At 38.0% G+C, this 13775-nt stretch overlaps 1 protein-coding gene across 2 annotated transcripts in view; it reads right to left on the bottom strand.

Moving 5' to 3' along the window:
- Positions 1 to 13775, bottom strand: part of osbpl10a (oxysterol binding protein-like 10a) — an 84762-nt gene that overhangs the window by 69557 nt on the left and 1430 nt on the right. For both annotated transcript variants that reach the window (XM_028596918.1, XM_028596919.1), the window contains exon 2: positions 4072 to 4247. In XM_028596918.1, the coding sequence (XP_028452719.1) occupies positions 4072 to 4247 (176 nt within the window). The remainder of the gene's footprint in view (positions 1 to 4071; positions 4248 to 13775) is intronic.

Raw genomic sequence — 13775 nt, 5'->3', positions numbered from 1 at the left:
AATGCATGGACAATTCAATTTGCACTTGTCAATCACTCGCACTTCAGACATCTGCCGCAGTCATGAGAAAACCTATGAAAGGCTTCTTTAAGTGAAGAGACAGCGTTCACGCCATTCTCTCCCACTGGTTAGTAGCTGCTCGCCTCTCCAGAGTATTCACACAGAACCACCTGTGCCAAGATCTCTTTCTGCAAAAATACCATGTAACAACCTTTCCCCACTTATTCCTTGTTGTCATCATCATCCACAGAAATCACTCACTCTAAAGAGGCCACTTACCCAGAGAGTGAGCAAGCGTCTAAATCAGATATTTTCCTCTGTGATGTGCACAAGCCTAGCTGTGATTAAAGATAATTAGTTGTCTGTATTGAGCAGTGTGGCATATGCTAATATGCACCTGTCCGCATGGTGACGCAATAGATATGCACACTGCTTAGCTGAGAGCAGGACCTGCTGTTCTCATTCAGGGAGAAAACTATGATAGATGAAAATTTCAAAGCTGGTTTTGTGTCACAAGAGGTGCAGACTTAAAGGAGACATGCTGACAGCTCTATTCATGTGATAAATCAAAGCATGAGGTTTGAGCTGAAAACCGAGGGGACTAACAACGAAATGAGAAGCTGGTCCGTCTGCCGTCAATATCCATTAGCATTAGCATCATCGTCTAATTACACCCATTTTAATTACAGCATTGCGAAAGATGTTATTGGTTATGATAATGGTAAGTCTGAGGATTAATGCTCGGAACAGCAGTTAGATCTGATGAAAGTGCTGGGAGATTATATAAGTGGGGAACTTTAAAAGTACATTTCAAGAAAATGGACAGGCTGACAAGGACTAGAGAGATAAGTAGAGTGGCCCAGCAATTACAGCAACCAGCCTTTCCTCATCAAAATGGCATCCCGGTTAAATCAGTATCACTATATTATATGCTAAGAGAAAATTTGTTGTAATTTCAGTTGTAACTTCAGGTTTAATTGGCTTTTAATAGCTTTTATTCACTTGTGATTCAGACTGCTGCCCCTCACAATTATTAGTGTACTTGATTATCATATTTAAGCAGAATAAGTGTACTTATACTGTATTTTGATATTTGACCCCATTAGTGAGTAAAAAGTACACAAACACTATGGAGAAGAGCGGAGCCTGAAACATCCATGTGTATAAGTGAATTGCTGCTACGGACGATAAAAATATAAGAATGATTTGTGAATTTGTTGGATTTTTGTTCCCTTCACCCTAACATACTACAGTAAATGTAATGTAAAAGCAATGGGTAGAGTCCGTTTCGGCCGTTATTTTGCCTTAAAAATCAACTCAGGTAAAAGTATTAAGTAGATCATCAGAGAAAGAATCACTTTTTGGGGAACACTGTTGTATTGGGATTGTTTTATCTGAAAAACATTTATTTAACGTTTTAAACAGTTTCTGATGTCTGGAGAGGAGAGACAATTTGTTCTATGTTGATAATGCCGTCTAAAGAAAAAAAAAAGCCACAAAGTAAAACCACATAAAACCCAACAGATGCAAATATTATACATATTTTGGCAGATTTATAGTGAGGAATGCTCTTAGCTGGTGTATAATATTCAAGCATAACAATGGGTTTCTGCATCAAAATACGCCAATGTTTTAATTATGAAGATGCACAATGAAGACTGTGTCAGGCATCTAATCAGCCAGTTTGAAAACTGAACACAACTTGACCCTCTCATCGGCCCACGGTTTCATTGAGACATGTGTGATAAATAGTTTAATTTGCCATCTGTGCATTCAGACATGATTAAATTCCCACTGCTCTTCACCTTTGCTCAGCAGCAAAACACAAGGCACAGTCTCCCTACATCCAATAATGAAATACTCCTTTTATATTACTCTGCTTTAACTAATTACACTTTGGTATGGAGCCAGAAAACCTCTCAGGCTACTTTCCAGCTGAGTTAGATATCACATGATGCATGGATCAAAATAGACATTCTTGCATTCATAAAAAAAAAAAATTATGTTGGGATCAATCAAAGAGAAGTCCTTCAACAACAACAAAAAACAAGTATATACAAGTAATATATCATATTATATTATTTCCTTCATTTATATACATTTATATCATCTAGCAAATAATCATAATTAAATTGGTTATCATGCTTTCCCTAATAATGTTGGTATAAAAAAGCCACATAAGCTACATTGTAATGCTCTAACACAATAATTACCTATAAATGCATTGAGAGACCAGATACTTTTTGATTAATATTGTGATTGTTATGTAAAAATGCTTGACAAAAAATCCAAACTTCCACTTACAACATCAATGATGAACCTTTAAACTCAATAAATAATGTTTTATTTCGATCTTTACTACTTTTGAGTTAATGAATCACTGAAACGCTCTCGCCTCAAGGTAGCTGCAGGTTCTGTGTATCCAGTATCTTCTTACGCCAGTTAGCGACAAGGACATTTTTTTAAAACCCTCTAGAGAAAAAAGGTATCAACATGAGAATAAAGGTGGGATTTGAAGCTTTAGATACAGACCATTAGTGAGATGATACGCAGTTTACAAGCCAAGTTACTCAAAGCCCAAGGTGGTCTTTCAGGTATTCCCATGGTAACCAATACCAGATCTGAAGCATACCGGCTAATCTTAATCTCCAACTGTTGAGGACGTACATGTGAGCATATTTGTACCCCGCTGTTTGAACAATGTGAGGTCTTTGAGTACAAGTACTGGTATTAAACTGTAATTATTTTCAGAGAAAGAATATTTTAAAAGTTGTTTTTTGTTGTTGGGGGTCTTGGCACCCATCAAACCTCTAAACTGGCTTGTGTTTGTTTAGCTAAACTGTGTCAAAAGATCGCTTTTCTCGCTCAATTACTTTTTTTGATGATTCTTGAACCTCACTGAGGCGTTGGGAATGGAAATACCTCTGCCTCTGAGCTACCCAGCTCAACTAATTCTTCTGTGTTGGATCATTGTTTCCTCATAGTTCAATACACATGGATTACTGAGTTATTCAGGGAATATAGGGCAAGTTATTCTGATATCCTTCCCATTGAGAGCGTAAGGGGACATTCCACCAGCTCAAGTGGGGCAACAGTAAAAAGGAGTTTCTCTCGCTTCAGTGAATACAGGTCACTGAAAGCAAAGGCCTTCAACACAGCGACCAGCTAAAGGCTCTTTGTCTGGCACTGGGTCTTAAAGCGATATTTCACTTTGGTGTAGATTTAATGCCTTGGCTAAACATGTCTCCTTTTTACTCAATATACAATGTTTATCACAAAACTGTACTTGGATGTGGGAGGTTGTTTTGGCACAAATTGAAGTCAAATTACTCAATGCAGAAAAAAAGGAAGAGTTTGATTTTGAAGGCCATATCAGAACATAGTAGATTGTATCTAGTGCAGTTAAATGTAAACCCCAATTCATCATATAAAACATCCCTACAGCTTTAAACCTGGATTCATTGATTTTTTTGGCCACTTAATGGCAGCGAAACAAGCTGTGAACACAACATTGACATATTATCACCTTATAAAGTTGATACAGCAAACTTTTTGTTGCATTTTTCTACATCCAGCAGTCACGGAGCGACATAATCATTTATTTGGAGTCACGTTTCTGTCCACCTGATGAATCTAAGTCCAATATTCACTTTTACTCCGATTTTGGTCTCTATTAACTCCTGAGGGGAAATATATGTCTATTTAGCTGCTAAATGAGCCACTATGTTCACCGAACTAGTCGCTATCTTTTTCTGTAAGCTGTTTGGTGCTGGGCAGGTAGTGTGCAGTGGATTTATCAGAGCTTTTTCACGTGAAACAGCTGCCTGCTGCGACTGGAAACAAGGCTATTAGAGTGGTGAGAGTGAATAAAAACAGTAAGTTTGAAAAAAAACGCTGTGCTTTCCATAACAAGCTGTCCAGTGCATTCACAAATACTGGTTGGAAAAAAATCATTCATAACACCCCAGTGTGTACACACTGCACTCCAAGTGACTCCAACATAAAACACACTCCACTCAGTGTTTGTACTTTGCCATATATGGGCAACCTGAGGCCGGCATGAGGTCATACCTTTGAGTTTGTACAGCTCTCCATTGACAGAGTTTACAATAAACATGTGCGGAGCCTCGTCACTTGGGGTTACTGAGGCACCAATCAAAGGCAGGGACCCACGGGGCTTCTGGCTCTTCCCCTGCTCGTTGACAAAGTACTGCAGCTGTCCCAACTCTGGATCCAACACAAAGTACCTGCATGGAAAACAAAGACAGAGAGTTAATAAAGTAATGGGCCAGAGAGAAAGAAGGGGGAGAGGGAAATAGAGGAAGCACCGTTAACATTATCATGATTTTGTTTTATGCTTTCATTATCGCAGCTTGTTTACTGATAAAACTTGTTTTATATCCGTGTTGCGCAAACTTTTCAGGATGTGTGAGAAGGAGGAGGGCAATGATGGAATGAGGATGAGATGAGGCAAAAGAGAGCTGCTGTAAAAACACACAACACCCAAATATCTCACCTCACATGCAACAACGCCTGCAGAATATTATTTACCACAGCTATGTTCACGCAAGATTTGTTAAAATAGCCCTCCTTGCACATTAAAGCCTGTTTTTTTACCAACATTAAGCCGCCGGCTCAATTCCAAATTACTCAAGGTAACAATTAGTGCGGTCATCTTGAGCAGAAGTCACAGCTCGAGGCGGGGAAATTAAACCCCCCCATTTCCCCCTTTGTGATTAATGAATCACATTCAATTAGTGCGTAATTGAATCTTTGACTCGCTCCAAAACCAGACAGACACAATAAGAGAAGCAGATGCATTTCATTTCCTGTAGCCAGAAAGGATTGTGTATGACATTCAAGAAACTGACCCGTCTACTCCGCTTAATGCTGCATTTCTTTTTCTGCAGTTCAACACGGGCCAGAGTGGCACTGGGTGGCTTTGGCTGACCTTTCCGTGTCTGTGTGCAGTGGCCTGAGGTAACAGCAGTTGTCTTTACTTTGCTATCTTTTGTCCCATCTTCTGCTCCATATATCGTCCTCTTTTCCCTGAGATTCCCCATGTTCACAATCAATGTTCTCTTTCCATCCGTGTTTACAGAAGCTGCAGTATTGATCTGGCCGTTACCAAGAAGCATCACTCTCAGCATGGACACAGTTCCTTTCTATTGCCAAATCAGGGTTGTATGTGATGACTTAAGATATCACCTGTCAACTCCAGTATCCCACGTGTTGCTTTTTAATATGCGTTTCACAGATTTTAAAGAATAGCTAGTTTCACACACTACCGCTTATTTTCATCTGTACTGTAATAACATATCAACAGACTTGTTTTTAATTTATATTTTGATATTTTCATTATCAAATCAGGGGCAGAGCTAGAAGGGGGGCACGGGGTGGCACCGGCCCTGCCTGAAATTTGATTTCTCCCCTCCCCCCACCCCAATCCATTGGGCTAGAGTGCTGTCATTCTGACAATTGTGACTCCCATTGTATCAAAGTACTGTCACTTGGCTGCCTGTTCTGCCAATTTTCCCAGCCCTTGTCACGTGACCAAATAATGTTTCCATGGTGACTATCCAAAATTCTTAAATACTATGGAACTAGCACTGGAATTGTTTTTCAAAAAGTGGCAAACTGAGCCTATACAAAATGGGTATTGAATTTGGATATTCAATTTGTTTAAAATTAAAACAAGTGAAACTAATAATGAATGTGATTGTGCAGAATTACATTATGTTCTATCCAATCCAATATTTCCTATATTTCTAAGCAGATTTTCAATGCTGTAATCTGATAAAATAGAGCCACCAGCATCACTGTAGAACGTTATTCTTGTTTTAGATTTTTAGTCCATAAAATGTCAGGGAACTGAAAAGTGCAATTCCCAAGTTACCAGAGCCCATGGTGACATTTTGAAATTCATCGTTTTGTCCAACCAACATAGCAAAACAAAAATATATTACGTTTTCAATTATATTAGCAAAACTGGCTGGAACCAGCATTAGCATTTTTGCCTGATAAAAGACCAGATTATTTATTATTTAATTGTTTCAGCACTAGTAATATTGAACAGTTGTTATTTATGGTTGAAAATTACATCATGAATGGGCTCAGTCTTCAAATATGCAAACAATAAAAGGACAAAAAAACTCTGTTACTGCATCCTTCACATTAGGCATTTTTCCCATGAACCCTCTAGAGTTCCCCAGAGAGGATGCAGTGAATACTGTTCTCTGAAAATTGATCCCCACTCACAGTCTTGCCCCCTTCCATCAGAAGAGCTGGTGATTTATGTCGACCCCAGCCAACCAGGGAACAATCTGCATGCGTCAGTTTTTATCCAGTAGTCTCTTTTTTCACACACACACACACACACACACACACACACACACACACACACACACACACACACACACACACACACACACACACACACACACACACACACACACACACACACACACACACACACACACACACACACACACACACACACACACACACACACACACACACACACACACACACACACACACACACTAAAGTCTTATCCCCTGTTCAGTCAGCAGAGCGGAGGCTTTTACCGTTGACCCCTCCAGGCAGTCCTTCCTTTGCAGCTAAACCACAATGCAGACCTTTAACATGATGGATGGTGCTGGACAACAAACCCTGGGCTTTGCACTCAGCCTCTCGTGTCATAGCAGTGCTGATAACGTCCGACTTGCAGTGAGCATGACTAGCAAACTGGACCAAATGAAAGATAATGTTAAGACAACAGTAATGGGTGGCCGGGTTGCCTCAGCTGGTAGAGCAGGCGCACATGTATAGAGGTTTGCTCCTCGACGCAGTGGCCACAGGTTCGACTCCGACCTGCGGCCCTTTGCTGCATGTCATTCCCCCTCTCTCTCTCTCTCTCCTTTCATGTCTTCAGCTGTCCTGTGAAAATAAAGGCCTAAAAATGCCCCCCAAAATTAAAATAAGACATTATAACAGTAATGGAAGAAGTTTAGCAGCACCACATAATGATTTTAGCCTCTTAAGGGGTTTAATCAGGATTAAAATGGCTTTAGATGCATTTTCAGGCCAATCTGTATGCTTGAACTTTTTCAAATTTAACTGCAGTTGATTTTCTGATCTTTCATCAAAAACTATCCCTTTAGTTCTGAAAAGTAATCACTTACCCATTTAAGAATCAACATCTGTAAAAACGAAGAGCTTTCTGATACTAATCCATTTTCTTGCTGATATCTTTCAAATACCTCGCCAACGTAACCATAACAACACTGTTAAAAGAGCTTAGTCCCGCACATATATCAACATCATCAGAAACCCTGCCATTTCCGAATGCCGGAAATGGCTTATCAGCAGAATTTGCGTTTCCTCTCTGCTCTTTTGGCAGTTAATTCTTAAAAATGCTCAGAGGAACATCAGGCCGGGAGAAGGCAGTAAATCATCCTGGTTATTGGCAAAAAATGTGAGTTATACTTGTTATAAGAAGTGTAGGGTTGTAGTGTCAAAGGGGTTATCTAAAGCCAATATTTTATTATCACATACTATCAAGGGAGAGTCTTTAAGCTGTATAAATGATTTTTAACCCCTAAGAGGCAGAAAAACTCTTTTACCAGTCACTCCTTCACTTTGGCTGTCTTCCTTTTCGGACTGGACGTGCAGTGTACACTTGGCATTTGGTAGGAAGAAAGCAAAAAAACACCGGAATATCAAGTAGCATAAGACCTGTTTCTGCAGCTTTCCCCTCTCTAACAGTGCGAAACGCTCTCTCTCTCTCTCTCTCTCTCTCTCTCAAATGACCTGTGATTGGCCAAAGTCTACGATCACAGGCTAGATTTTCTAAAGTCTGAAAACAGATGCAAGAGCAGGTGCAGAAGTCAAGTTGACTTTCAGACCATTTGAATTACAATATGCTGAAAGGTTATTATGGAATTTTTGCCCAATGACTCCAAAATATAATGCCTACCACAGCTTTGAATTAATCTAATGGCAATTTAACATGTTGGTATCATGTCTGAATAAGCACCCTGGTCACGTTTAGCCATAATGACAATCGTACAAGGATTATATAGTATCTAGTAACATTTCTGTATCACTTTCAATATGAGTCTGTCTGATTGAATGCCGTCTGATTAACCTAAAAGCTGCAGCAGCAAAAGGTGAAAAATGTGCAGAGAAAGACCAGATGCACATATTACCACCTTTTAAGATCACTGTAATTAATGCTATATATCAATCTTCATCACTTATGCACAAAGAAAATGTAATCAGTTGAATAAACTGTGAAAGAGCCAATTTGAGGTTGTTGGTAAGATTTTTGTCAGATGAGATCAGTCTACAAAACCTATTTTCCCTCTAAAAGAAGTAAAAAAAACAACAACCAATGGTACAAAATGGTAATAATCTGTCTCTCCCTATATTTTCGATGTTTATTTATGCCAACTGCATGAATGAACATAATATAAAACAATATAAAAACAGGTAGCAGAATTCACAATCTAATAACTAACTTAATGATGAAATTGATGCGATAATGTATGAAATAAAAAAAAAAACAGGGTGATCCCATGTCTCACAACAGCCATTAAAGAGTAACTTAACACCCCCTTGAAAATTTTGTTTTTGCTGACCCTTCAGTGGCATTTCTCAGTGACCTTGCAAAGATGTTATTCAACGTTAACCACAAAAATATCACTGATGCAGGTTCAAGTCTGAGCTTTGATTAAAATATTGCAAAAACGTACGCTTGTCGGAATCTCACTTTGAACCTTACCTTTGGAAACAACGGTTGACCAATCAATTTTAACTTGAGGCCCAATTACTCTCTTACTCTGGAGCTCTCAACCATATCACATACAATACATGGTCTTCATCAACAGATTGAGCTGGCGCAGAGGACCCGTCAATGATTGATTTAAAAATTGAAAGTTTGAACCAGCCAACTACCGTCAAGACAAATTCAAGCCAGGTAAAAAGAAATGTAAATAAGGGTAGCAAAAGAAAACCAGGCTTAGTTTTTCTTCCACAGAACACACACCAGAGCCGCATTACCCTGACTCACAGCTTTGATCAAAGCAGCATAGCAGGGTTCTTTTTTCCAGTGAGCACATCTGCAAAGAAATGATTCATCCCTCACAATGTACTCCCCACCCTACCAACCGCTTAGGAAGACATAAATTTAGAATCTACACGTGTAGCAATCCTCTCAGATCCAGCCTTGTATCATACAAAAATATATCTGAAAAGGAGACTGAGAGAGCTCTGAATGCTTTGTGTGATCTGCATGCAAATGTTGGAATACCTACATACTGTATGATGCACAAACACTTATCAGACAAAGCAGGTGAAAACCAAATTATAACAACAGAGCAATACTTCCCGATTGCATCAAACACACACATGCTGACACATGACCATCTTTGTATCTTTAATAAAAAAAAAGCCAAGGCTCGGAAGAGTTATTGTCAAATCACTGTCTTGTCTTCATCGAAACTGTGAAATAAGTTGTTAAAAACTTCCTGATCCACCACTGCCCACTGTTTTTGTCAGTTTTGCATATAGTCAAATTACTTTAAACTTTCACTGGTCCTAGGCTTTGAAAGACGATTTACTCATGTTGCACAGAACTAAACTTCAAGTCACAAATAACTCGGTGAGTATAATGTTATTATTACTGATAAAAACAAAATAGGACCCAAATGAAATTAGCCGAGATCATCCGGTCAGGTCTAGGGGTTAAGAAATGAAAAACATATCTACCTAGCACATTTTCTACGACACAAACACACAGCTCCTACACAACATAACAGCACTTCACACTGACACATGGCCACCCACAGTTGCAGAATTAGCTCCACTCAGGTCTGCTGCCCACCACGACACCACCTGCCACACACACACACACACACACACACACACACTGTTCCTCCGCCTGATGAATATTGAAAGGTGACTGATGGCTGTAATTACTCCAACACCACCAGTCCTCAACAGTGCACCGCCTCTCATCCTACAACTGTTTCTATATAGAAATGCTGTAGGCACTTAAAGATATTAACTAAACACAACCTGAGTTAACTTACTGTAATATGTTTTTTTTTAAAAAGCCTGATATTACAAGTTGTTTTTTTTTAAATCAGAACTAGCTGCAACAGAATTCTAAATTCCAGTTCAAGTTATTTTTTTTTTACATTGATGTGTCTACTTCTAGTAATAAACCTATTATATATTCATTAAGGTATCCAATATGGCACTCATGAGTTCAGGGACAAATGGAAAACTGAATTGTAGTTTATGCTTTCTCACAATCTATGAACAAATGTAAACAAAAGTTCTAAAAATTTTATTGAAGGGAGATTAAAACCTGCTTTCACCACTAAACTGAGTAATAGGTCGTTTAAGATGATTTATAATTAGGATTATTAATGTTTTCTGGTTTGTTTACATCAATTTCATTTGTAAACACAAGCCTTAACTTTCATTTTGTTCAGCTGAAAAACCCTAAAAATGCTTATTTTTTATGTGAAACTTAATTTTGTAACATATTTTTTGTAGTATTTATAGTATTTATTTTAGTATAGTATAAGTATTTATACAGGTAAAAATTTTTGATTTGGCCTTTAAATTTTCACGCAGAATATTGTAACACAAAAGGAACCAGCAATACTTTAAGTTACTGTAAAGATGTGGAGTAAAACGGCGCTTTACTTTGCAAATTAGAATATGTTTAATAGTCTCAAAAATAGGGTTGGGCATCAAGAACCAATTCCTACTTGGAATCGTTTCAAAAATTACGATTCTTTCAGAATAGTTTCTTTCGTTTGGAGGATTTGGTTTCGAATCTGATCATGGGTTCCAAATCTAACATGCGCAAGTTTTGGTTTCTGTAGCGACCAGGCACTTGTGTTGCAGCCATGGAGCACAGTAAGTCGTGCTCTAGTGTAGCTTTATTTTACATTGAAAAAGTCCTGTAAAACTGCAAACCACCACTGAATCAAAATAAAACTTTCCTCTTATTTGTGAAATAAACATGTGACCCATTTCAACTCCACCCCTCAAAGAATCGGAATCGAGAATTGATAAGAACCGGAATCGAAAGGAAGAATCAGAATTGGAATCAGAATCGTTAAAATCCAAACGATGCCCAACCCTACTCAAAAGGCCATTTAAAGTCAAAATTGTGTTTCAGAAAAATGAGTGCTTATCTAAAATGCAGTTCCAATTTACAGTTTATTACTAGCTGTTAAAATATAGTTTTAGAGACAACATTACTGACAAGACCCAGTTAATATGTACTCATGACTGTCATGCAACATTTCCCTCCTGAACATAATTTAATAAAAGAAAATAGCTTTTCTGGACATGTAAGTGATATTATGGCCTCATTCAACATAACACGTACAACATAAATATAACACAACTCCAGGAATTATCTTAATCCATATATAAAAGGGTTAACTAATTTTTTTTCCCAGGTACAGAATAAACACCATGCTTTGGTCACATCCTACTTACAGTACGTAGTGTGTTTGGAACAACCAGCATGATGAAAAATATGATTCATAAACTCTTTGGCTTTCTTCAAAAGGGCTACATTTTTAAGGGTGTATTAATCAGTGCTCACTCTCTGCGTCTTTCCTTGAATCTCTCCTTGAAAGCTAGACCTTAACCTTCAGGCATTTTGAAATTTAAACAGGACAGGTGCCATCACCCCAAAGAACAAACCAATTCTTTACCAACATCCTTCCTGATAACAACTCAGCTTACATCCTGCTCATAACACCCTGCACATTATATACTGTGGTATCTGTTTGCATAAATGTGTATGTATGTATGTATGTGTGTATGTGTGTGTGTGTGTGTGTGTGTGTGTGTGTGTGTGTGTGTGTGTGTGTTCAAGTGTTCGTGTGAGCAGAGGTGACAGAGAACAAATCCCACCTGAACATCAAACACAATTTAGATTTCTTTTTATCAATATTACCTCTTTGAAATGAACATGTGTGTGATGAATCTTGCACCCAGGTAGTATTCCTGGGGGTGTATATCAAGATGCAGTTCCGTGAATCATCGGTTTAATGGGAGAGCAGGGAGCAGCTATTCTTTCTCTCCACATGGGCCTCCCTACCTCAATCCTCTCTAACATATACACTGGCTTTCAGCCCAGATCATACACACTACAGTCTCAGCTTCTTCTCTGCAGCACCACTACAGCGACAATGGGACACACCATTTTCGTGTGCACAGTGGCGAAAAAGAATTTCATCACTCTACAGCTGCAGAACAAAAATCCTGCATAATTAATGTTAACTGTGCAGAAGTTGAGCAGCTTATGGGAAAATAAACCAAACTAAAAACCAGAATCAGATGTTTCATATGTGGCTCACAACAACAACAACAAGAAGCGTAGGCTTTGGTAATATTTTCAAATTATAAACTCACTTATAGCTTCTCATAAAAAAACTCTCTCAGTGTCTAAGTTGAGTGAATTGGACAGGGCAGGGAGTGAATCTAAATGCTGCATGAAGTACAGTCGCACAATAATGCACCGCTGTGATCTCCACAGTTGTTGCTGAGATATTCTGCACTTCATTATGGGAGTGGCTGCAGTGTTTCAGGAGCAGCTCAAAGCAATAAAATTAAGCAATAAGGCAATATCACCATGTAACACCATGTATCAGGAAAGAGTACACCTATAGAAAACACAGGAATGCATTTGTAGACATTTCAGGCTAAATGTCCGCTTATACAATCCAACCACTCTTTAGGAACCTTAAATCTAGAGCTACAACAATAAGTGGAATAACAAAAAGGTTTTTGTGCAAAAATGCTAAACACTCTACTTCCAGCTTCTCATTTGTGAGGATTTGCTTTGTTTATATTTTCTGACATTTTATAGGTCAAACGATTAATCAGTTAATCGAAAAGATATTCTGCAGATCAACTGATGAAATAGCAACTCTACTTACACCAATTACTTTTTGTTGACACGGTGTCAGACAACTGTTGATTCACCTCTGTGGTTTTTTTTTTTTTTTTTTTTTTTTTAAATTGTGAGCTGCAATGATTAGTCGATTAAAAAATGTAAAAAAAAAAAACAATTTTGACAATCATTTTAGTCATTTGTATAGCAAAAACTCCAAACATTTGATGTTTCCAGCTTCTCTAAACAGAAGATTTGATGCTTTTCTGTGTCATATGTGCTAGTAAGCTGAACATCTTTGGGTGTTGGACTTTGCATAGAATAGATGTAGAATAACACAAGCAATTTGAATACATCACCTTGAGCGGCTTTGTTCACAATATAAGACAAAGGTTCATTAAGAAAATTGGCATATTAAATCGACAATGAAAATAATCATAATATTTGTACATTATACATTTGAAAAAAAAATAAACAGCTAACTCAATATATTACTGTATGTAGACTGCTGATGCATATGCTAATACCAACATGTCTGCAATAAGCTACTTATAAAACCAAATATCCGCCAATATATCAACCCAGAAGATGTACTGGTCTAGCTCTAGTCAAATAATCAATGTGAACATTCTCTGCATTTACTAGTCTTACATTAAGGTCAATTACATATATTTGGGCTATTTAATTATAAGATGCCATGTGTGTCTTGTGATGGGAATTTCTTGCTGTTTGCTGACGTTTTATAGACCAAACAATTAATCAAGACAATAATCAACAGATTAATCTATAATGAAAATACTGGGGTGCATAATACTGAGACTTGTATGTAATGTGGTAGCAATAG

This window comes from Perca flavescens, chromosome 14 (genome assembly GCF_004354835.1).
Source record: "Perca flavescens isolate YP-PL-M2 chromosome 14, PFLA_1.0, whole genome shotgun sequence".
Classification (NCBI taxonomy): Eukaryota; Metazoa; Chordata; class Actinopteri; order Perciformes; family Percidae; genus Perca; species Perca flavescens.
This window is presented reverse-complemented; position numbering and strand designations above follow the sequence as displayed.